At 34.3% G+C, this 25,914-nt stretch overlaps 1 protein-coding gene across 1 annotated transcript in view; it reads right to left on the minus strand.

Annotated features, from left to right (window-relative positions):
* Window positions 1-342: 342 nt before the first annotated feature.
* PGAP1 (post-GPI attachment to proteins inositol deacylase 1) overlaps window positions 343-25,914 on the minus strand; it is a 76,259-nt gene continuing 50,687 nt past the window's right edge. Inside the window, exons 14-27 of the mRNA XM_061440870.1 lie at window positions 25,728-25,803; window positions 19,161-19,234; window positions 19,002-19,053; window positions 18,211-18,277; window positions 17,728-17,836; window positions 16,657-16,695; window positions 14,458-14,551; window positions 9,381-9,471; window positions 8,395-8,592; window positions 7,328-7,463; window positions 5,821-5,871; window positions 5,175-5,362; window positions 3,573-3,677; window positions 343-2,555 (exon numbers count right to left, since the gene is read on the minus strand). Of these exons, the coding sequence (XP_061296854.1) occupies window positions 2,417-2,555; window positions 3,573-3,677; window positions 5,175-5,362; window positions 5,821-5,871; window positions 7,328-7,463; window positions 8,395-8,592; window positions 9,381-9,471; window positions 14,458-14,551; window positions 16,657-16,695; window positions 17,728-17,836; window positions 18,211-18,277; window positions 19,002-19,053; window positions 19,161-19,234; window positions 25,728-25,803 (1,419 nt within the window). The 3' untranslated portion in view covers window positions 343-2,416. The remainder of the gene's footprint in view (window positions 2,556-3,572; window positions 3,678-5,174; window positions 5,363-5,820; window positions 5,872-7,327; window positions 7,464-8,394; window positions 8,593-9,380; window positions 9,472-14,457; window positions 14,552-16,656; window positions 16,696-17,727; window positions 17,837-18,210; window positions 18,278-19,001; window positions 19,054-19,160; window positions 19,235-25,727; window positions 25,804-25,914) is intronic.

The raw sequence follows: 25,914 nt of genomic DNA on the forward strand, positions 1-25,914 counted from the left end.
GTAATTTAAAGACAAGGGACTTTCATTTTCTCAAGTGATAGAAACATTAGTTTTACTAATCTTCAGAAAGAGCCTACCTTCTCATCTCTGATAGTTATCTGGGTTTAAATTACATTAGGACTTGATGAAGACCCTGTGAAAATGAATGTGTGTGTGTGTGTGTGTGTGAATTATGTATAAGAACCCAAACGACTGTTGTTTATACACGCTTAATTAGAATCCTTTCTGTGGTCCTAAAATGAAATATTTTGTTGGAATAAGACTTTAGGACTACATGGTAACTACACTCACATGAAAATATTTTCATGAAGATTAGTGTGCCTAATCTGCTGCTTTAAAAAGCTAACACACTACCCACAAATGAGAAATTTAAGCTTGTTACATTTTACCGATGAGCAGAAATGACTAAACAAGGAGACTTTAGATCACATAAACACAATTATAGCTGTCAATTGTGATTAAAGTACAAGCCAAATTAGAAGATTCTAATTAATGAATTTGCTTAGGTTCTGTATATGGAACTAAATTCAAATTTAGAAATATTTAAATGACATATTTAACCTGTAACTTGAAATACAACTACACCTGAGTGAAAAAACAAAAGACATCCTATGTGCAAAAGCTGTTATGAACGTGTGTATAGCTAAACCTAGGCATATGTATCCTTGTTTAAATATGTATGTGACATGTCATGGGAAAGTGTACTCTTTCTTTTCAGGTTTGAACACACAAGCATTATTGTATTTTAATCCCTTTTGCTACTTTTAGCAAACAAGAGCCTGGTATGCCTGCCATATCTATTATAAGGTTATCACTTCCCTTTAATGATCCCAGTAAGTGAAAATATGAATACTGAACATAAAGCTGAGAAAGAGAACAATAGAATAAAAAAACTTATAACTCTCAGAGATGACAGCAAGATCCTCTTCAAATGATGATAAAACAGTAACGACCTGACGGACAACTTAGAAAAGAAGTGAGGTAACCCTCTACACGCAGTAAAATGGGGGTGACTCTCTAATAGGCAGTAACAGCTGAGAGGCTGTAATGGAATTCGGTTGCAATGGCAGGTAAAATGAACCTGGTACTTTTGGACATTCCTTGGCACTAACAAGGACACAAGTTCACAAGTGCAACTGTGAAGTTACTGGAACATAAGGACTATACTTGAAAGGTTTTGGGTATTTACAGCATACACATTGGAAGAAAGGACTCTATCACCCGGTATACCCCAGCCTGAATTACATCTACTTTTTAAAAATGAGCTGAAATCTGAAATGAAATGTAATATTACTCTTATCTGTCAATTAGTAATTACCTTGGCAAATTAAGATTCTACTATTAAACCTAGTGACTAAATACTCCAACTTATTCAGGTATATTGTGTATACTTATGCTATTAATGGAATAACAGTTATCCACTGTGGAAAAACTGTTATTCCATTAATAGTTTAATTCTATACATTAAATGTAGTACTGTACTTGATCATGCTGATTTTTCTCCCTATAGGAGACAAAAACTGTGCAAATGTAGAGTTTTTTTTCTGACTACTGGAATTTAGTTATTTTAATGATCCATCACGACCAGAGACACTTGGCAACGATGGGATCAATGAATTAAATAAAATTGTACAGACTGAATGACTGAACTGCTCCAATGCCTACAGGTAAATATGAGAATTTGCCTCAAATTTAGCAAGACATTTCTTTAATAGTCTCCTGATAATCACTAAGAACACAAAATAAGATTCTTATTTGAAAAGCAAGAAGAAATTTTCATTAAGTTTTAAATTTGAATTATGTTTCTATTCACTAATCTTGCTTGGTTATCAAGAAAACATGTCTCTTTTGAACTTAAAGCATATTTTCACAGAAGTAAGAAAACAAAAGATCTATTTTGTTCACTCTGGCTGCCAAAAACTAAAGATTGTGGCTATTTTATTTCTGATAAAGCAGTTTAAATTTCATTAATCTTTTAAGACTTATTTTTCAATATATATAGTGTAGCAAATACAAAGTAACCCACTTTTCAGAAGAAAGCTTGATGAAATGAGCAGAATGTTTGAGGTGATGAGACAAAAAACAATGCTACATTTACTGAGTGTTTAGGAGAAGATCCTGGCATGGCCAATCAAGCAGACTAGTTCTGCAGAGAAGTCCTCAAAGACAGTGGCCACCATATCCTTTTACTAATTTTTCAAAAATGACTAGTACACAGATGTCATACCACAAAACAAAACCATGCTTCAGCTACTTTCCTCAAGCATTACAAAACTAATTTCCTATCTTCAACATTGTAAAAATAGACTTGTCTTCTCCAAAGGATCTTGCTGTCGACACTGATGGATCTGTGTTGTTCCCACTTAATATTGTCCCTAAAGGCATAAATCATCTTTATCATTCCTTAAATCCAATCTTACATAAAGTTGCATAATGCATGGAGTAAAAGAGGAATGAAGACAAAGCATGGAACCCTGTATAAATGTGATGACCCAAAAGCAATCACACCAACAGCCAGAGGAAGTGGAAACTGTGAAGTAGTCTTCAATAATTTACTGTAAAGAGACAGAAATATACATTATAATGTTAACTTACTCAGTGAACAAAAACTGAATATGTCAGTCTTTTATACCGTTTTGTAAAGTATTCTATGTGATTTTAGATAAAGTAATTTTTCACATAAAGAATTTAACAGTCCATATTTTTAAAAAAATATCAGTACGAATACATTTTGGCTGGAAAAGAGAAACATATTCTATTAAGTAAATAACCAGTTTTGCTTATTCTTTTCAATTTTAAGCACAAAAAAATACTAGTTGGACTTATATTTAGCAATTTGACTTTACTTAAGAGATTTATTTTAATAAGAAAAAATCAATAATGTTTACTAAGATATAGCTACAGAAATATTTATTTTCAACCTATTTAATATCAGCAAAAAGCTTCAACAACAACAACAGAAAATCCTTAATTCCTAACAGGAGCATATAAAATAAGACACTAACTATTTAAGAATACTATCAAGAAAGACTGTCACCTTTTTACTCTGAAAACAGATAAACTGAGGGATTAAGAAATTTACTGAAGGACACAAAGCCTTAGATTTAAATCCTAGATCTGCCTGATTTTAGAATATCTGCAACTATCTGCCAGAATCAACTGAAAACACTCTCAGAGCAAATAAGCAGTCAATGAAAGGTAAAATTTTATTATTGAAAATCTTAAACATATATATAAGTAGATTAACAGTACAATGAACCTCATGGATCCACCCTCATCTATTATATTTCTACCTACTTTCAACTCCTGTATTTTGTTGGAAGCAAACTTAAATATCAAATATTTTAAGCATTAACTTTTTAAAGAAAAAAATTATTATATACTAACAAATAAAACCCATAATTAAGAAAACAATACATTTGTACATAAGCTATAATATTTACATATAAACCTAATTACTATTAAGGTATCACCTTTAGTATTGTCCAGGAAATTAGGAACAAAAGGTATGTTCCAGACATAAAAGAATACCAGGAATAGATGAGAGAAAAAGAAAGGTTAAAAGACTATACCTTGACTTTATTGAAGTAGTGTAAGTATTTCCAAGAATTGCCATAGTTGGAATAAGGATAAATGCCAAAGGTTTACATGGATCAGGATTAAGTTTAAAGTAATACCTAGATCAGAAAGGAAAAAAGAAAAACATAAATCAACGAAGCATAGCCCATCATTTTAAATTATCAGAATCAATAAATAAATTTCAAAACCTTACAATTACAATGTGGATATAAGAAAGCTCTAAAGTGTTCACGAAATCATTAATAAATAAATTTTGCTCTACATCATCTTTATACTCAAGGTTTTAGATGGAGAATTATGTTCATAAGCTACTAAAGGAAATGAAAATATCCAATATGGAAGCACTTCCTTTCTGTAAGTATATGCCTGAAATGTCATATACAGATAATATTTCATAAAACAAATTATTTAAAATATATTTAAATTGTTTTATTTAAATAAGATAAAAAAAAAAAATAAAAGTTTACCCAAAGTAACTGTCCCTTATTTTTTCTTTAAATTTATTGTCCCTTATTTTTTAAAATCCAAATTCTCATCTCTTGCATTGAGTAAGATACCTACACCTTTCAGAATCATAAATTTGTGCTCCTGAAGTGGTTTTCTCCCCAAATCTGTGACCAAAAATCTGGACCTTGATTAAAGTTACGGACTTACTAAGTCACTTCAGTCGTGTCTGACTCTTTGCATCCCTATGGACCATAACTTGCCAGGCTCCTCTGTCCAAGGGATTTTGTAGGCAAGAATACTGGATTGGGTTGCCATACCCTCTTCCAGGGGATCTTCCCAACCCAGGGATCGAACCCGCATCTTTTAAGTCTCCTGCATTAGCAGACAAGTATTTTACTAACACTACCTGGGAAGCCCAAAATAAGGGACAGAGGAAGGATATTAACATCTGGTAACCAATGATTTAACTTATTGAACTTGTTTTGATTCATCTGACTTTTCAAAAAAAAACCACCTCCAATATGTAGATAATCTGAAAATTTTACATCATTTATAAAATCTATATTAATCAGGAGTTCACTATTAACTGAATAAGGGAGCTTTTTAAAAAATGACAATTTACTAAAAACTAAATATTCTAGAAATAACCTTAGAGGGCATTTTTAGGCTTCATTTGACCTAGCACACAAATGACAGTTTTCAGTAGTAAATACCTGATCACTTACTCTGTTCAATGTGTAGGACACATCAGAAAAGTACACACTTCCTTCATTATTTTTATTATTTTAAATGTAGCATTTATCTTCCCCTCAATTTAATATAAAATTGATCATAAGTTGAAAAATTAAAGCACTAACATTATGAATACCTCAAGTCAGCAAAATAAAGCACATTTTCATGTATTTCTAGACTCAAAAAAGATGAAAGGAAAAGTAAATAAAACAGAATTCCCCCCTATTGGGCAGATTTTAGGGAAGTTTATATTCTCATGGAAAAAGAGAAAATGTGAATATGCTAAAAATAAATTTCAGGTGAAAGCTTCTTGTTCTTGTGAAAGTTTTATGAATCATTAGTAATCTTGCAAGTCTCTACTTACAGATATTTATCATTTAAACCACATAAATTATAACTATATAAATAAAACTTACCTAAGATTCTTTAGCCAATAAATTAAAGATGGCATGCTGAGTAATACAATCCATGTTAATAAGTTAATCAAAGTACTGTGCATGCGAAGACTATCTTCAGCATCACTGGAAGATAAGCGGAGATGGTGTACTGCAGAGTCTTTATGGTGATTGGATTTTTTTTCACTTCTTCTAGAGTGTTTGGGATTCTATAAAGCAATAAAGCAAAAATATTGAGATATTAAGTAAAATTATGTATTAATTTACTTAGAATCATACTCAATTATCGAACAGCTGAATACAGTTTTTCATTACCAAACTGATATAAAATACTGAAATTATCTTATTTGAAAGTATTTTAAAGCAGTTGTCAGTTATAAAACTTATTCCATTGACTTGTTATTTCCACTGCTAAGAATATATCCTCTAAGTAATTACTTGAAATAAAATTTAAGAGATAATTGTAATAACAAAAGCAACTTAAGCACTAACATCAAACTAAATGACAATCTCTAAGTCTCATTTTAATATTTATTACGTTCAATTTTCTTAAAGCTATTTAAATTCAAATATTGTAAACTTCTAAATATTGTAAATTTCTAACTTGTTTTTTAAATAAACTTTTATGTTTTTCCATGTTCTACAGAGCTATGAAAATAAAACTTACCACAGTCTGACTGTTTTTAAACGTTGTTAGGCTGGCTTGCAGATGAACAATCTATGAAAAAGAAAAGACATTAATTTTACTTTTATTTTGAAACAAAAAACAACCATTTTTATTGAAATTGAGAAGCATTATAATTTGAAGTTTTAAAAATCTAAATAAATAAAAATCCATTTCAACATTTAAAAACATTCTTTTAGAAAAGATAAATAATAGCTACATGTGCTTGCTATCATGGATTAAAAATCAGAAACAAATAAAACATCACAGAGTATGTTGGGGTTAGGATATAATGTTAGTCTTTACACTGTGTGACCATATGCTTGAATAGTGCCTTGCTAACGCAACTTAGAATGTCATGTAAGTCAAAAATTTGATTATATTCAGCACAGTATAAACATCTCAACAAGTGATATATAATCTAAATCTTTGAAAATCAAAACTCAATTATATAGGATGGTAAAATGTTTACAAGAACCTGGGAAAGTCTACAAATTTATTAGCTGTGCTTAAGTATTTGAGAAAGTTTTTCTTACTGTGTCAGTTGTTTGTAATATTCACCTAAAAAACTAAAAATATTGTATTTATAAATCAAATTAATTTATATTTATAAATAAAAACAATTCTGAATAGTTTTTTCTGATGGTCATACTTTTCCTTTGAAAACTGAAAGTAATCTATAATGGCATGTATTTAGTGATAAAGTGTTAGTCGCTCAGTTGTGTCTGTGTCTTTGTGACCCCTCGGACTGCGGCCCATCAGGCTCCTCTGTCCGTGGGATCTTCCTGACCCAGGGATGGAACCTGGGTCACCTGCATTGCGGGCAAATTCTTTATAGTCTGAGCCACCAGGGAAGCTCATTTGTATTAAATGCAGATGCAAATAAGTCTTTGCTAGAAAAAAAAAGGAAAAAAATTATTATCCTTTCTGATATCAACTAACTCTATATAAGGTTAATGTGGAGCTCATGCAGTTATATAAACCTGAATTTTCCTGTAAAACTGACAATCTTTTTAGAAGCATTTTTCATTTCCTCAGTAAAATTACCAACTTAATTATTTTTATCATTGTCATACGATTCTTCAGGAACATTTGTAACATTTTACATGTTTCAGCATGACCAACAACTTGATCCCATTGACATAACCATTTATTTTGTCTATTATCCATGTTCAAAGAAAAGTTATGAACAAACTGCTCTAGGAGAATGTTTTTCAAAAAGTTAACATTATTTGCTAAACCATCAAGTAATGTGAAACAGGTTATATCTCCTCCTTTGTTTTTTAACACAGAAACTCAATTCAGATTAGTTAACTTCAGTTCTACAGTTAACTTCATATATCTGAAATAGTTAAGATGTTAAAAAAAAAAAAAAACTTTACCCATAAGCCTGGTATATAACAGAATATTACTGCAGCAGTGATTGAAAAAAAATTTTTAACAACTATGGGTAATTCTATGCCTGCCTGATACACAACTCAGGCCTTCTCGCTTTATTGATTTGACATACCTTAAACACATAGTAAAGATAAGTAAGAAGTATGGCAAAGGCTCCACAAGTTGTCCAGCTAATGAGGATAAAAATAATTGTCAAAATGGGCAAGTCTGGTGATATTATCTTGATATCTTTAGGAAGTTCAGAGGGCCTGGAATAACAAGAATAAGGATTTTAAAAGCATATTAACAGTTATTTAAACAGTCACAATTAAGGAGAAAACAGTATAGTGCTCTGTCAGCTTCTCCTTATTAATCTGCAAGCATTACTATAAGGTAAATAGTAAAGCTTTTTAAAATAAAGATGATGGTGTCACATATTTAAAAATTCTGTTATATACTGTGATAGTTTCTCTTGCATTTAGATATACTACGGATAGTATCAGTACTAAAAGAGAAAAAATATTGTTAAAGATAATTATTACTTATAGGCTCTGTACCATACAATTCTGATCTTGACATGAAAAGAAATCATTTTCTGTTTTTAAAGTCTCAAGGTCACTCAGACATCTTATGATGTTAATGTCAGAAGCATTTTAGAAGTGGAGGAAGAAGTATCATGAGGAGAGTTAATTAACAGAAACTACATCACTGGTTTACCTGAAAAACCTACCAGCAACTTCAAACCATGTCTTTGGATCATAATAAAACTCTAGGTAATGCTTTTGGAACTCTTACACATTTCATCTAATCTGATCCTACATATCAAGATTGGAGTCTCTTGCTCTCAGACTTGACTAAAAACCAACACGTAAAATCATTGCCAGAAAACAAACACTTTCCCCTTGAAAAGATTTAAACAGTGAAATTTAAAAATACTTGTGCACTCTGTTAAACTTTTTTGACTTTTTGACCATCTTGAACACTATGGTCAAAATCAAATGTAGCATTTAACTTGAAATAAATCATTATCTATGACAGAAACGTAAGTTTGAACACTAACCCGATCTTTTGCTACTTACACATTTTTCCTTAGACATTATATTTTAGTGAAAGCAAAGTAATCTTAAGGTTCTCTATCAGAATACGATTTTTTTCTTACGTTAAGAGCAATAAGAAAGATTTTAGTCACTCATTCTTTACCTTTTCAAAGCTAGCCACAATGAAGAAAGAAGTTTCACAGATGTAGAAGAGAGTAGGCCACCCCAGTAGGCAGTACATGTTCCAAACAGAAAAAGAATCAAAGATACAAGGGGGAAACACATACTCTGACTAGTTAAAATGATGGCATCTAATTCTGGTAACAGTAACATATCCCATAATTCTTTAAACCATTTATATCTGTGGATAAAAGAAAACAAAACAAAACAAAAAGCAAATGATACAATAAAAGCAAAAAAATCAACAACTCTCATTCAAGGATTTAACGTTTGAAGCATTCAACCATTCACTAGAGTCCCCAAAGTTCCATGGTATTTAATTTGTAATTATCCTGAAAAAACTAACTTCAGTTCCTTGTAAGGAACTAGTGAGTCTACTGATCTTCAAAGATCTGAGTCTTAAGTCTCAAAGCAGTTTAACTGTTCTCTAGTAATCCTTGTATTGAGTCATAAATGTTTTTTTTTAAGTTATAAAGACAATAGCTAGTTATAACAACAGAAGAAAAGACATCTAAGTAATGCTTCTTAACCCCCCCCCCAAAAAAAATCAGAATAAATTAAGAATGCAATGTTAAGTAGGGTAAAGACATCTAAAATATACTTTGTATGGGAAGTAATAAAAATAGTGTTCTGAGGCACTGTTTCATCAGTATCTTACAGCACTGTGTGCTCATAAATCTGGGATCCCCCAACAGCATGGACTGTATACATTCTTTTGGAAATGTTAAAGTCCTGGTATATTTATGGGTTTATACTGTAATAATTACTTTTCAATAAATACTTTTGAGATAGTTAAACTACTGAAGTAAACGTTGATATGCTTACTAGGCCTTTGCCTAAGAGAAAAATTCCATTTAATAAAACAAGTCAATTGTCTCATCTGTATGAAAATTTATGCTCCGTATTTGAGCCAAGCATAATATTGTATACATAAAATTAAAAATCATTATCACAGATAATAAAACTTACCCCAACAGAAACTTAACCATAATTACAAAAGGATCAACTTTGTATGGTTTGGCTTCTTTATCCAACATAGTAGCATATTCTAAGCAATGACCTAGTGATTAAAAATATATATATGTAGTAGAGAATTCACAGTAATTAAATATGAGACATATTACATCCTGCATTGTTTACAAGAATACCATATTACATGTGAGAAAGCAAAAGTCTTTATTATTCTAATTTGAAATACAATCAAAACTACAATGAAGTACCACCGCATTCTGGTCAAAATGGCAATCACTAAAAACTCCACAAATAATAATTGTTAGAGAGGATGAAATGGAGAAGGAAATAGCAACCCACTCCCAGATCCCTGGCTGGGAAATCCCACGGGCAGAGGAGCCCTGCAGGCTACAGTCCACGGGGTCAAAAAAGAGTTGGACATGACTGAGGGAACTTGCACTTTAGAGAGGCTGTGGAGAAAACAATGTACCTTCTACACTGTCGGTGGAAATGGAAGCTGGTGCAACCACTAGGGGAAACAGTATGAGGTTCTTTAAAAACTAAAAACAGAACTACTCTCTAATCCAGAATCATATGTAGAATGTACACAGGTCAAGAAGCAACAGTTCTAACAGGACATGGAACAACAGACTGGTTCCAAATTGGGAAAGGAGTACGTCTAGGCTGTATATTGTCAGCTTGCTTACTTAACTTCTATGCAGAGTACATCATGCGAAATGCTGGGTTGGATGCAGCACAAGCTGGAATCAAGACTGCTGGGAGAAATATCAATCACCTCAGATATGCAGATGACACCACCCTTATGGCAGAAAGCGAAGAACTAAAGAGCCTCTTGATGAAAGTGAAAGAGGAGAGTGAAAAAGCTGGCTTAAAATTTAACATTCAAAAAATGAAGATCATGGCATCTGGTCCCATCACTTCATGGCAAATAGATGGGAAACAATGGAAACAGTGACACACTTTATTTTCTTGGGCTCCAAAATCACTTCAGGTGGTGACTGTAGCCGTGAAATTAAAAGATGCTTGCTCCCTGGAAGAAAAGCTATGACCAACCTAGACAGCATATTAAAAAGCAGAGATATTATTTTGCCGACAAAGGTCTGTCTAATTGAAGCTATGGTTTTTCTAGTTGTCATACAGATGTGAGAGCTGGACCATAAAGAAAGCTGAGCACTGAAGAATTGATGTTTTTGAACTGTGGTGTTGGAGAAGACTCTTGAGAGTCTCTTGGACAGTAAGGAGATCAAACAAGTCAATTCTAAAGGAAATCAGTCCTGAACATTCACTGCAAGGACTGCTGTTGAAGCTGAAGCTCCAATACTCTTGGCACCTGATGCAAAGAACTGACTCACTGGAAAAGACCCTGATGCTGGGAAAGACTGAAAGTGGGAGGAGAAGGGGATGACAGAGGATGAGACGGTTGGATGGCATCATTGCCTCAATGGACATGAGTTTGAGCAAGCTCCAGGAGTTGGTGATGGCTAGAGAAGACTGGTGTGCTGCAGTCCATGTCATCACAAAGAGTCAGACATGACTGAGCAACTGAATTCACGATCCAGAAATCCTACTCCTGGGTATATAGCTAGACAAAACTCTAATTCAAAAAGTTACATGCAATCCTATGTTCACAGCATCACTATTCACAACAGCCAAGACATAGAAATAACCTAAATGTCCATTGACAGATGAATAAAGATGTGGTACATATATACAATGGAATATTACTCAGCCATAAAAAAGAATAAAAATGCCACTTGCAGCAACATGGATGCAGCTAGAGATTATCATACTAAGTGAAGTAAGACAGAAAAAGAAAAACAAATACCACATGATAGCACTTATTTGTGGAACCTAAAATATGACACAACTGAACCTATCTACGAAAGAGACTCATGGACACAGAGAACAGACTTGTGGTTGCCAAGGAGGAAGGGGCTGGGGTAAGGATGGAGTGGGAGTCTGGGGTTAGCAAATGTAAATTTTTATATATAGAATGGATAAACGACAAGGTCCTATTGTATAGCAGAGAGAACTATATTCAATATCCTAAACAAAATGGAAAAGAATATAAAAAACAATGTATATATGTATAATAACTGAATTACTTTGCTGTATAGCAGAAATTAGCATATTATAAATCAACTATACTTCAATTAAAAAATTAAAAAACATAAATATACCATACAAATATTAATTTAGTGGTTCTCAGACAAGAGTACATATTCAATCATCATTTGTGAAACAAATTCAGGAAGCTGATGCTATGGTTTCATCATGCGTATTTTTATAAAGCCCCACAGGTGAGCTGTTTTTTAAAAACAATTTTACTGAGATATAATTCTCCCAACTCAAAATTAACCCATTTGAAATATATACAATTCAGTGGTTTTTAGTACATTCAAAGAGTGTGCATTCACCACTCCAGTCAGTCTTAAAACATTTTCATTTCTCCCAAAGAAACAGTTCCCCTTAACTGTAACCTCCAATGAGTCACCATTTCTAGGCAACCACTAACCTACTTTATATGTCTAAAGACTAGCTTACTCTGAGGATGTCATAAAAATGGAATCATACATTATGTGGTCATTTGTGACTGGCTCCTTCAACTTAACGTATTTCCAAGATCCATCAATGTTGTAGCAAATATCAGCACATTTATCCATTCATCATTGATGGACATTTTGGTTGTTTCCATTCTTTGACTATTATAAATAGTGTTCCTGTGAACATCCATGTACAAGTTTAGTATGGATGCATGTTTTCATTTCTCTTAGGTCTACACACAGGAGTAGAGTTGCTGAGTCATATGGCAACTCTCTTTAACCTTTTGAGGAACTGCTTTCCAAAATAGCTGTATCATTTTACATTTCTACCAACAGTGCAAAAAGATTCTAATTTCTCCAAATCCTTACCAAAATTTGTTATCATCTTTTTTATTATAGCCATTCTAGTGAGCATGATCTACAGGTGATTTCTGATAAGCATTTCTGGTTCTTTAATTGGTTTGAGACACAATCCCATACTCAAATCCTCTAATCAATATCATATATCCTTGGGGTCTCTGTGGACTACCTAGATACAAATCCTAAATGGTTGAAATAAATTTTCAAGTCACTTGAAATTAAGAAGAATGAGGTGTCTCTTGAAAAAAAATTATACTCAAGTATAGGAGATGTTGGAGAAGGCAATGGCACCCCACTCCAGTACTCTTGCCTGGAAAATCCCATGGACGGAGAAGCCTGGTAGGCTGCAGTCCATGGGGTCGCTGAGTCGGATACGACTAAGAGACTTCACTTTCACTTTTCACTTTCATGCATTGGAGAAGGAAATGGCAACCTACTCCAGTATTCTTGCCTGGAGAATCCCAGAGACGGGGAGCCTAGTGGGCTGCCGTCTATGGGGTCGCACAGAGTCAGACATGACTGAAGCAACTTAGCAGCAGCAGCAGCAGCAGCATAGGAGATGTAATATTGCCAGAATAATCTTTTAATCAAAAGGTTGGGTCTGACTAGATCACACTAAATGTTGCTTCCTTCATCCTAGAAGATAAGTTTAATCAGTTAAAATAAGATAAGATTTTAAGATAAAATAAATAAGATTCAGATAAGTTAAAATGAACACTAAAGGCAGATTTAAAATGGCAAAAAATCACTGTAAGGAAATGAGTAGCTATGAAAGGATTTGCCAATATGGAAATAGTGGAGGGGATTTTGGGGCTGCTTTTGTATGTTTCGGCTCCACTCTGTTTTCTTCTCTTCTACCTTCTTGGATTATTACTGCCCAAGCCCAGCGAGTGCACAAGGCTCCTGGGAAACTGTTTTAACTGCTGTACTCTGTATGTGAAAGTCGCTCAGTCGTGTCTGACTCATGTGACTCCTTTGTGACCTCTGCAGCCCACCAGGCTCCTCCACCCATGGGATTTTCCAGGAAAAAATACTGGAGTGGGTTGCCATTTCCTTCTCCAGAGGATCTTCCCGACCCAGGGATTGAACCTGGGTGTCCCAGATTGCAGGTAGACTCTTTACCCTCTGAACCACCACGGAAACCCTTTTTACTGTACGCTAGAAAGGACTTTGTCCGATATACTGTACGGTCTATGTTTTCTTCTCCAGATCCATTTTCTACCCTTTACTTTGCTCTGAATTCTGAGAGGCTGACTTTTATGAACTGGCTTCTAGCTGGGTTCAGTGAATGACAATCACTAGCAGTTAGGAGGGGATTTATTTCCCTGCCTTCTCCCTGCTGACCACACACTGACAGCAGCTGCAGCATTTCTGTACCTAAGGCTCAGTTGCAGTACTGTTACTTTTTCCTACAGCTCTCCAGGTTTGCTCCCTCATTCGTCCTGGTACCTAGGAGTATCAGATGGCTTTGTTGCTAATTTGGTACTTTATCATTTGTTGTTGGTTTCCCTTTTCCTTGCACATACCTTTGAAACAATCCCTTCAACTAAAATCTCAGTTATTCCATTCAATGTACCAGGACCTAACTGATATAGTTGATACAGTCCAAATATTACGCTGATTTCCAACTATGTTCCTGGCCCCAGTCAGGCACTGGGAATAGAATGGAGAACAAAAGCCCTGTCAATGAGTTTCTATATCTTAAGAGATCCTCAGAACAGAGAGAATAAACTTTAGACAAAAGGGTATAAAATGCAGAATACAAGTAAGTAATTTTCTTGGGCACCTCTTAAAACTTAAAGAGTATCTCAAACGCCTATAAACTTGAGAGAGAAGGGTTGTGAAATCTTCAAGAAACTGATGTTGACATGTACACACTGCTTTATTTAAAATAGATAACCAACAAGGACCTACTGTATAGCACAGGGAACTCTGCTCAATATTATGTAACAATTTAATGGGAAAAGAATTTGCAAAACAATAGCTACATGTATATGTAAAACTGAACCACTTTGATGTATACCTGAAACTAACACAACATTGTTAATCAATTTTACCCCAATAAAAACAAGGAAACTGATGGGTCCTCATTAGCTACATGTAGGATAAAACAATTAGTAATGAAGCACTAGGGAAGGAAGAGAGGGAGAGAGGAATAGAAACATTCTTACCTGTTGAGAAAAGAGAGTATAACTGTCCTCCATAAGCAAGAAGGATACTAGATATGACGTAAGCAGGAAGTGCTCCACCATGAAATCTAACTACCTAGAAAACAGACAAATGGGCAATTTCTGAATGTTAATGTTAATGACATAAGCATACTTTTACATGAAATAAACCTGTTGTTCTTCACTTTATACATTTTCTGACACAACCACAAAGATATCTCCAGTAATGGGCATAAAAATTCTAAGTAAAATAAATGCTAAGAATATATGGTATATTAGAAATGTTTATCTAAATTTTTATCAAATGCATAAAAGAGAAAATATACAATTGTGTAGCAATTTTTTGCAAACTTTTTTATAAGATATGTTTATTGAGCAAATCAGGAAAGGAGTACATCAATTATATGCAGTGTATATCATGTGAAATGGTGGGCTGGATGAAGCACAAGCTGGAATCAAGATTGCTGGGAGAGATATCAATAACCTCAGATACGCAGATGATACCACCCTTATGGCAGAAAGCAAAGAGGAACTAAAGAGCCTCTTGATGAAAGTGAAAGAGGAGCGTGAAAAACCTGGATTAAAACTCAACATTAAAAAAACTAAGATCATGGTATCTAGTCCCATCACTTCATGGCAAATAGATGGGAAACAATGGAAACAGTGACAGATTTTATTTCCTTGGGCTCCAAAATCACTGTGGGCGGTGACTGCAGCCATGAAATTAAAAGATGCTTGCTCCTTGGAAGAAAAGCTATGACAAACCTAGACAGCATTATTAAAAGGCAGAGATGTTACTTTGCCAACAAAGGTCTGTCTAGTCGAAGGTATGGTTTTTTCCAGTAGTATGGATTGAGAGCTGGACAATAAAAAAGGCTGAGCACTGAAGAATTGATGCCTTCGAACTGTGGTGCTGGAAGACTCTTGTCTTGACAGCAAGGAAATTAAACCAGTCAATCCTAAAGGAAATCAGTCCTGAATATTCATTGGAAGGACTGATGCTGAAGCTGAAGTTCCAATACTTTGGCCACCTGATGCAAAGAACTGACTCATTTGAAAAGACCCTGATACTGGGAAAGATTGAAGGTGGCAAGAGAAGGGGACGACAGAGGATGAGATGGTTGGATGGGATCACAGGCTCAATGGACATGAGTTTGAGCAAGCTCTGGGAGTTGGTGAAGGACAAGGAAGCCTGGCGTGCTGCAGTCCATGGGGTCGCAAAGAGTAGAACACAACTGAATGACTGAACAGATAATTATAGAATTAAATGACTTAAAAATTCTGCTATGCCTATACTGCAAAACATTACAAACCAAAAAATAAAGTGAAAGTAATGATACAATAAAATTTTTAGTGAATTTTAAAACTATAATTTCTCTGACAAATCACTATTACTTATTTATGTCCATGCTGTACAATTTTGCAAATTAAAATGATGTTGAATATACTGTAGTAGTTCTATGACTTGATATGTTATTTTTGTAAAACTATTTGCCTATGAATCATAGAAAGTGTTAGTCGTTCAGTTGTGCCCAACTCTTTATGACCCCAGGGACTGTAGCCCACCAGGCTCCTCTGTCCATAGGATTTGTCAGGCAAGAATACTGGAGTGGGTTGCCATTCCCTTCTCCATGGTATATTTCCACCCAGGGACCAAACCCAGGTTTCCCGCTTTACAGGTGGTCTCTTTACCACCTGAGTCACCAAGGAAGCCACAAATCATTTAAAGAAACTCCCCAAATGAATTTCTCAATATGTTTATTTTTAATATAAATTACTTTTACAATCTGAGCATGCACGACATAAAAAGTTCTTGAAGATGTTCATTTATACGATAGAACTTACAGATTATATTGGGATATGAATACAGCATAGTATAAGAAACAAGAAATTTTAATATAACATTCATTTAAAAATCAGGAAGCAATTTTCATTTTTAGGAAGTATCAAACATGAAAGCATCCCTTAAAGACAGGGGTGGCCAACTATCGACTTTGTGCCAAGAATGGCTTTCAGATTTTATTAATGTGAGAGAAAAGAAGAAAAAAGTAGCTGAAGTAGTGGCAGCAGCAGCAGCAACAAGAGACTATATATAATTTGCCTAAATATTTATTATCTGGTCCTTTACAGAAATGCTTACAACTTCTGTCTTAGAGTATCTATTCACAAGGCAATAAATAACTGACAAGAAGGCTCTCTTACCTGTCCAAGTATTTGTGAAAAGGAAGTCTTAACTGTCACCTAGTTTAAAAAACAATTATTTATAAAGGTTATTTTTCCTATACTCACATTTTATTAAATGAGCTCTCTACAACAATCACAATCACTACTTTGTTATAATGATGAACCTAAAGGTACTCAAGATCTGAAAAGAATTCTCCAAACCATCAACATTTAAATTCTATCAACTGCAGTTTACTGTTCAGAACTTTGCCCTTAATCAAATTCTTTTCGATTGGATGAATGCTATGATACATGAGTAAACTTTTCCTAACTAATATAGTTAATTAATTGGAATATCTTATGACCAGATCATACAAGCTAAAGGAATTCATTGAATGACTGAATCCAGAATTTATACATTTATTTGCTGAAAAATTAAGTAAATTATTCAATTTTCTATGTAACCTGTACTTTAAAATCTCAAACCTACAATTGTACGGTACTAAAAAAAGCTAAGCAAAACCACTTCTGAGTAAATTTAATAAAAATAGGTTTCACATAATATAATACCAGGAACAAAGAGAGCACATGTAGTAAAATTCGAGCAAAAACAATATTTTAAAAAGAAATTCACTGTTCATTAATTATCTCTACCATAAATATACCTCCTTAGATATTAGAAAGTCTGGGAAAAGGGAATATATCTTTCATAGAGAAATTGTAAAATATCTAAATTTGGACTTTTTTGAAAATAAAATATTTGTTAAAACATGGACATCTGACAGCATGCAGTATTTGGAGCCAAATTACTAACACAGCTCTTCCTATTTCTATAGTGTTAGAAACACGAAGGCACAAGTTGAAAACCATTACATCCCTGAAGAATCCTTCAGTGCTAGAAACACAAAGCAAGACATCAAAGCACCGATAACTTCCAAAAATCTAAAATAACTCATAGTATAGGTCAAACTGAAGCTTGGTTGTAGGACAGATTCTATTCACTTGACCTACTAATTCTGGTTTACCCTAAGAAAGTTCTAAAAAGGAATCCAAGTATTTCCAGTTTATTCTATAACTAAATCTTAAAAATTAAGCAAACATATAACTTACCTCATATTGACAGTCTGATGATGTGTACATTTTTAGTAATGCTACATGGCTGTCATTATCCGGTTGAGCAATATGGAGTTTCACAGAAATTTCAGTGGAAGATGGAACCCTGAAAATATAAACAATGAATTTTTAAATACAAAATGCTGTGAAATAACCATGGCTAAGTCAATACTCAGAACCACACAATGAAATACTGTAAGGAAGCTAGATGACACACACAGGAGTTGGGGGAGAGGGTGGAAAGGGGTTCCTGTTTGATGCAAGTAAGGTTAAATTCTACACTGCTTAAATAAGAATACTATATGTTATAATGTTATATGTATTATCTTATGAGCACAATGCTACATAAAGGAAACCTGTATTTTACTAAAAGGTACTATAATAATTTCACTAAAATTTTACTATGATTTAAATAAACAAAGTAAAATATGTATTATTCAAAAACACCAAAGTTTAAGGTAAATTCTTTGATTTACTTACTGTGCAATGGTTAGTGAATCTTCATAAGACCAGGGAATATGAAGTTTATAGATACTAGTAATTTCTTCTGTAAAAACATAAAGGAAATATGTATTACTAACTTTATATTACTAAATGTTATATAAGCTACTGTGATACATAACTATAGATGGGCTTTCCAGGTAGTGCTAGTGGTAAAGAATCTGGCTGCCAATGCAGGAGACATAAGAGATGTGAGTTCGATCTCTGGGTTGGGAAGATCCCCTGGAAGAGGGCATGGCAACCCACTCCAGTATTCTTGCCTGGAGAATCCTATGGACAGAGGAGCCTGGTGGGCTACAATCCATAGGGTTGCAAAAGAGTCACTTAGCATGCACATAGGCACGCTGATATCTGCATTTATACAATTACTCATTTCATTAAGAAATAATCAGTAAGAGTTATATCACATGATAAGAAATTAGAGAGAATTCTTTAATAATAATGTTTAATTAGGCCTACAAAAAGATATTAGAACATATGGGAAGTACTAAGAAATTGGAAAAAATTAAACAGCTAAATGTCAATTACTATTGCAATAGGACAACAAGATATACAGTATTTTTTAAATGTAAATATTTAAAACTGATCAATATTTTTACTGTTAAAAAGGGGCTATGTTAAATTAATTGGAAATATAAACAGCTTTTCTATTATCATATATTAAATATTAATTTACATATATGGAAAAATAAGTATTACAGAAAATTCCACTGAAGAAGACCTAAAGATTCTTCAAATGACAAAACTATTTTTTCAGAAAATATACTTACCTTTGACTCCTGAGCACTTGCTTACCACGTTGATTTTAAAAGCTTGGTATATCTAACAGAGTTTGACCACAAATAAAAAAAACAAAAAAACAGGTTTATAAGTTTAACTAAGCAGTAAAGTGAAATCAAGTCCTTGTTATTGTCAAGATAATTAATTACCTGTCCAAAGTTCAGAAGCTCTATATTATAGAACAGACCACTTGTATTTAATATCACTTTCCTTGAAGACAATCCTGTTGAATCAAAAGACTATATTACTCAGAATACCAAAAAAAGATTTTTTTTAAAGTACAAAAGTAATGACTTTAAACAATGTCTAAATAATGCCAACAGATTTTTGATATTAAAAGAGTTTATAGGTTCTTGCTTTTGGTATGGAAGAATGGACTCCTAAAAATTCAATCCTCATTCAATGAATTCTGGACAAAAACAGAACATTTATAATGACTTTATTCATTTTTAAAAGTTTATTATTGGAGTATAATTGCTTTATAGTATTAATTTTGCTGTTGTTAAACAACCAAAGTTTATCAGCTACATGTATACATATGTCCCGTCCCTCATGAACCTCCCTTCCACTCCCCTTCTCAAACCTACCCCTCTAGGTTGAGTACCAGATTGAGTTTCCTGTGTTATACAGCAACTTCCTACTAGCTTTCTATGTTTCATATGGTAACATATATGTTTCAATGATACTCTCTCAATTTGTCCTACCCTCCCCACTGTGTCTACATGTTTCTTCTCTATGTCGGTGTCTCTATTTCTTCCCTGCAAATAGGTTCATCTGTACTATTTTTCCAGATTCCATATATATGTGATATTATTTAATATTTGTTTTTCTCTTTCTGCTTTACTTCACTCTATACAACAGACTCTAGGTCCATCCACACCACTACAAATGTCCCAATTTCATCCCTTTTTATGGCTGAATTATTCCATTGTGTATTATGTGGGATTCCATTGTGTGTATGTACCACATCTTTTTTATTTTTAATTGAAGGATAATTGCTTTACAAACTTTTGTTGTTTTCTGTCAAACATCAACATGAATCAGCCATAGGTATACATATGTCCCCTCCCTTTTAACCCTCCCTCCCATCTCTGCATCCCACCCCTCTAGGTAGATACAGAGCCCTTGTTTGAGTTCCCCGAGTTATATAGCAAATTCCCACTGGCTATCTATTTTACATATGGTAATATGTTTCCATGTTACTCTCTCCATACATCTCACTCTCTCTTCCCACCTCCTCCTGTGTCCAAAGTCTGTTCTCTATGCCTGTTTCTCCATTGCTGCCCTGCAAATAAATTCATCACTATCATCTTTCTAGATTCCATATATATGCATTAGTATACAATATTTATCTTTTTTCTGACTTACTTTACTCTGTATAATAGACTCTAGGTTCATCCACCTCACTAGAACTGACTCAACTGCATTCCTTTTTATGGCTGCGTAATATTCCATTGTATATATCACAGCCTCTTCATCCATTCATTTGTCAATGGACATCTAGCTTGCTTCCATATTCTAGCTATTGTAAACAGTGCTACAATGAACACTGGGGTACAAATGTCTTTTTCAATTTTGGTTTTCTCAGGATATATGCCTAGGAGTGGGACTATTGGGTCATATGGTGGTCTTATTCCTAGTTTTTTTTACGGAATCTCCATACTGTCTTCCATAGTGGTGGTATCAATTTACATTCCCACCAATAGGGCAAGAGGGTTTCCTTTTCTCCACACCCTCTCCAGCATTTACCATTTGTAGACTTTTTATCCACTTATCTGTCGATGGGCATTTAGGCTGCTCCCATGTCCTGGCTATTGTAAACAGTGCTGCAATGAACACTGCGGTACATGTGCCTCTCTGAATCATGGTTTTCTCAGGGTATATCTCCCATGGTAACAAGGTCATGCTTAAAATCTTGCATGCTATGCTTCAGCATTACATGAACTAAGAACTTTCAGATGTCCAAACTGGGTTTAGAAAAGGTAAAGGAACCAGAAATCAAATTGCCAACAACATTCACTGGATCATAGAGAAAACAAGTGAATTCCAGAAAAACATCTACCTCCATTTCATCAACTATGCCAAAGCCTTTGACTACGTGGATCATAACAAATTGAGGAGAGCTCTTAAAGAGATGGAAATACCATCTCTCATCAGGAGCTCATCAGACCACCTTACCTGTCTCCTGAGAAAACTGTATATGGGTCAAGATGCAACAGTTAGAACCCTGTATGGAACAACTGATTGGTTCAAGATTGAGAAAGGAATACGACAGGGCTGTCTGTTGTCATCTTGTTTATTTAATCTATATGCTGAGCACAACATGAGAAATGCCAGGCTGAATAAGTTACAAGCTAGAATCAAGATATGTGGGAGAAACATCAACAACCTCAGATATAAAGATAATACCACTCAAATGGCAGAAAGCAAAGAGGAGCTAAAGAGCCTCTTGATGAGTGTGAAGGAGAGTGAAAAAAGTCAACTTAAAACTAAATATTAAAAAAACTAAGATCATGGTATCGGGCCCTATTGCTTCATGGCAAATAGAAGTAGAAAAGATTGAAGCAGTGACAGATTTCCTCTTCATAGGCTCTAAAATCACTGCAGATGGTGACTGCAGCCATGAAATCAGAAGATGACTGCTTCTTGACAGGAAAGCTATTACAAACCTAGACAGTTGTGTTGAAAAGCAGAGACATCACTCTGCCGATAAAGGTCCATATAGTCAAGGTCCATATAGTCTTCCCAGTGGTTACATACAGTTATAAGAGCTGGACCATGAAGAAGGCAGTGTGACAAAGAATTGATGCCTTCAAACTGTGGTGCTGGAGAAGACTCCTGAGAAATCCCTGGACAGCAAGGAGATCAAACCAGTCAATCTTAAAGGAAATAAACCCTGAATACTCACTGGAAGGACTGATGCTGAAGCTGATGCTGAAGCTCCAGTATTTTGGTCACCTGATATGAACAGCCAACTCACTGGCAAAGTCCCTGATGCTGGGAAAGATTGAGGGTAGAAGAAGAGGGTGTCAGAAGATGAGCTGTCTGGGTGTTATCACCAATGCAATGGACATGAACTTGGGCAAACTCCGGGGGATGGTGAGGGACAGCAAGGCCTGGCATGCTGCAGTCCCTGGGGTTGCAGAGTCAGGCACGACTGTGTGACTGCACAACAGGGTGTGTGCTCAGGAGTGAGATTGCTGGGTCATACGGTAGCTCTATTTTTAGTTTTTTAAAAGACTTTCAATAACATTTATGTGTTTTAAAAAAATCACTACATATTTCCAATTTCAAAAAGGTATGCTTTCTTGGTAGCTATTTTCTCTTTTTTTAAAAAACATCTTAATCAATTTAAAAAATTACATCCACTTAGATGTGAATGCCTTTGGATAAGAATATGCAAATACAAGTGTTCAGATGCTTCTTTGAAAAGAGAAAATAGGACAAACCACCATTGTGCAATAGACAGAAAAGGCTTGAAATAATTACCAAGTATATCACTAAAATGCTAATAATTAAAAAATAAATACTATATGATGTTAAGATTCTGTCAGGCACATTTAGCACCAGCTAAAACACATAACCAGTTTTTTCATAACGTTGCGTTCTCATAACTATTTTACAGGATCAATAATTGAATTTAAGAAAACAGATGTAAGAAATTTGATCAACATGTAAACAAATTTCTTAAATAGAAGGTGTACCATCAATTTGTGATTAATAAATCACTTTTAAGACACACTGCTTAGACATTCAACTACAAACCATTTTAATGAGTACCTGTTGTAATCAGTATTTTAAAATACAGCACTGAATTTAAGGCAACTGAAAATGAACAATGGGAGAAAAACTATAGATATGAAGTGTCCTTCACACTTTACTTACTCTAATTTGAAATACCATTCATTGTGCTAACCTTCTTCACAAGAAAGATGGACTATCTTTTGCATGTTTTACAAATTCTAACAAGAGGTAAGAAATAATTTAAAAGTTTGCTTTTCAAAAAAGGAAATCAGAAGCTAAACATTGTACTTAAAAACTTTTTTAGTCTGACTCACACCCTAAAGATTTTAGAAAGAACATCTTTATTATTAAAATGTTGATAGGCCCAACACAGACAAAGACTGTTACAAGAGATAAAGAAGGATACTACATAATGATCAAGGGATCAATCCAGGAAGAAGATATAACAATTGTAAATATTTATCCACTCAACATAGGAGCATCTTACTACATAAGGCAAATGCTAACAGCCGTAAAAGAGGAAATCGACAGTAACACAATAATAGTGGGGGGTCTTTAACAGCCACTTACACCAATGGACTTCTGAACTGTGGTGTTGAAGACTCTTGAGAGTCCCTTGGACTGCAAGGTGATCCAACCAGTCCATTCTAAAGGAACTCAATCCTGAATACTCACTGGAAGGACTGATGCTGAGGCTGAAACTCTAACACTTTGGCCACCTGATGCGAAGAACTGACTCCTTAAAAAAGACCCTGATGCTGGGGAAGATTGCAGGCAGGAGAAGGGGACGACAGAGAATGAGATGGTTGGATAGCATCGCCAACTCAATAGACATGAGTTTGAACAAGCTCCGGGAGATGGTGAAGGACAAGGGAAGCGTGGTGTGCTGCAGTCCCTGGGACTGCAAAGAGTTGGACACAAATGAGCAACTGATGAACAACACCACCAATGGACAGACAGGGAATTACAAGGAAACACAAGCATTTAATGACACATTAGACCAGATAGATTTAGTTGATGTGTAAAAACGTTTCATTCAAAAGTAACAGAATATCCTTTCTTCTCAAGTGCATATGGGACATTCTCTAGGATGGATCATGTCTTGGTCACAAATCAAGCCTCAGTAAATTTAAGAAAACTGAAATCATATCAAGTATCTTTTCTGACCACAATGCTATGAGATTATAATACAGGAAAAAAACAACTATAAAAAAGAAATACAAACACATGGAGGCTAAATAGTATGCTACTAAATAACAACCAATGGATCATTTCAACAACCAATGGATCATTTCAATACATACTAATTAATCAATGTGGTACACCATACTAACAAACTGAAGAATAAAAACCATATGATAATCTCAACAGATACAGAAAAAGCTTTTGACAAAATTAAAAATCCATTTATGGTAAAAACTCTCCAGAAAGTGGACATAGAGGGAACATACCTCAATATGTATGGTTGACAAACATATTGTATGTCAAACAACCCATGTATGACAAACACACAGCAAATACGAAGAACTGAAAGCATTTCCTCTAAGATCCCATTTATCATCACAACAAAAAGATTATAATACTTAGGAATAAACCTATCTACAGAACTTCAAGACCTGTACTCAGAAAACTACAAGATACCAGTGAAAGAAATCAAAGACAACACAGATGGAGAGATAACAACATGTTCTTGGATCGAAAGAATCAATACTATGAAAATGACTATACTACTCAAAGCAATCTACAGATTCAATGCAATTCCTATTAATTACAAATGATATTTTACTAAGAAATAGAACAAAAAATTTTACAATATGTGTAGAAACACAGACAACCACAAACAGCCAAAGCAATCTTGAGAAAGAAAAGGGGAGCTGGAGGAATCAGGATTCCTGACCTCAGACTATACTACACAGCTACAGTAATCAAAACAGTATGGTTCTGGCACAAAAAACAGAAAAATAGATCAATGGAACATGACAGAAAGTCCAGAGATAAACTCACACACTGATAGTCACTTCATCTATGAAAAAGGAGGCAAGATTATTCAATGGAGAAAAGACAATCTCTTCAATAATTTTTTCTGGAAAAATTGGCCAGCTATCAATACATGTAAAAGAATGAAATCAGAACACTCCCTAACATCATATGCAAAAAAATCTCAAACTGGATTAAAGACCTAAAAGTAAGGCTGGTCACTATAAATCCCATAGAGAAAACCATAGGCAGAACACTCTTTGACATAAACTGCAGCAAGATTTTTAATCTACCTCCTAGAGTAATGAAAATAAAAACAAAAATAAACAAATGGGACCTAATTAAACTTAAAAGCTTTTGCACAGCAAAGGAAGCCATAAACAAAATGAAAAGATAACATACAGAATGGGATAAAAATGTCTGCCAACAAAGCAACTAACAAAGGATTAATCTCCAAAATATACAAACAGCTCTGCAGCTTAATAAAAAAAAAAAAAAATCAAAAGATGGGTAGAAGATCTAAATAAGAATCAAACCACTGAGTCATATCACATGGTTATTCTAAGAACTATACTAGAAATACACACAAAAAATGTTACAAGGCTCTGCATTATTACAACTAACTGGCAAAACAAATCAACACTCTATCAAAAAGAAAAACAATTCTTAAGGTTTCCAAAATCCAGCTTCCCTGTTGGCTCAGTCATAAAGAATCTCCCTGCCAATGCAGGAGACACAAGTTTGATCCTGATCCAGGAAGATCCTACGTGCTTCAGAGCAACTAAGCCCATGTACTACAACTGTTGGGTCTATGCTCTAGAGCCCATGAGCCACAACTACTGAAGACCGCAAACCTAGAGCACATACTCCGCAACAAAGAAGCCACCACAATGGGAAGCCCATGCATTGCAACTAGAGAAAATCCCACGCAGCAATGAGGAGCCAGTGAAGCCAAAAACTGAAAAAAAAAATTTTTCCAAAATCAAAGTACTTACCAAAGGAAAAAAGATGAGTTACAGGAAGCTGTATGGATCTTGTCTCTTTTTTAAAGAATTCACAATCTACAACAAACTGGAATATAGAACATTGATTTATTAGGAAAAAACAGAATTAAATTTATAGTAAAATATCTTCACTTGATATTTGAGTAGAAAATAAAAATCTATAAATTTCATTTTTGAA

Source organism: Bos javanicus, chromosome 2, assembly GCF_032452875.1.
Source record: "Bos javanicus breed banteng chromosome 2, ARS-OSU_banteng_1.0, whole genome shotgun sequence".
NCBI lineage: Eukaryota > Metazoa > Chordata > Mammalia > Artiodactyla > Bovidae > Bos > Bos javanicus.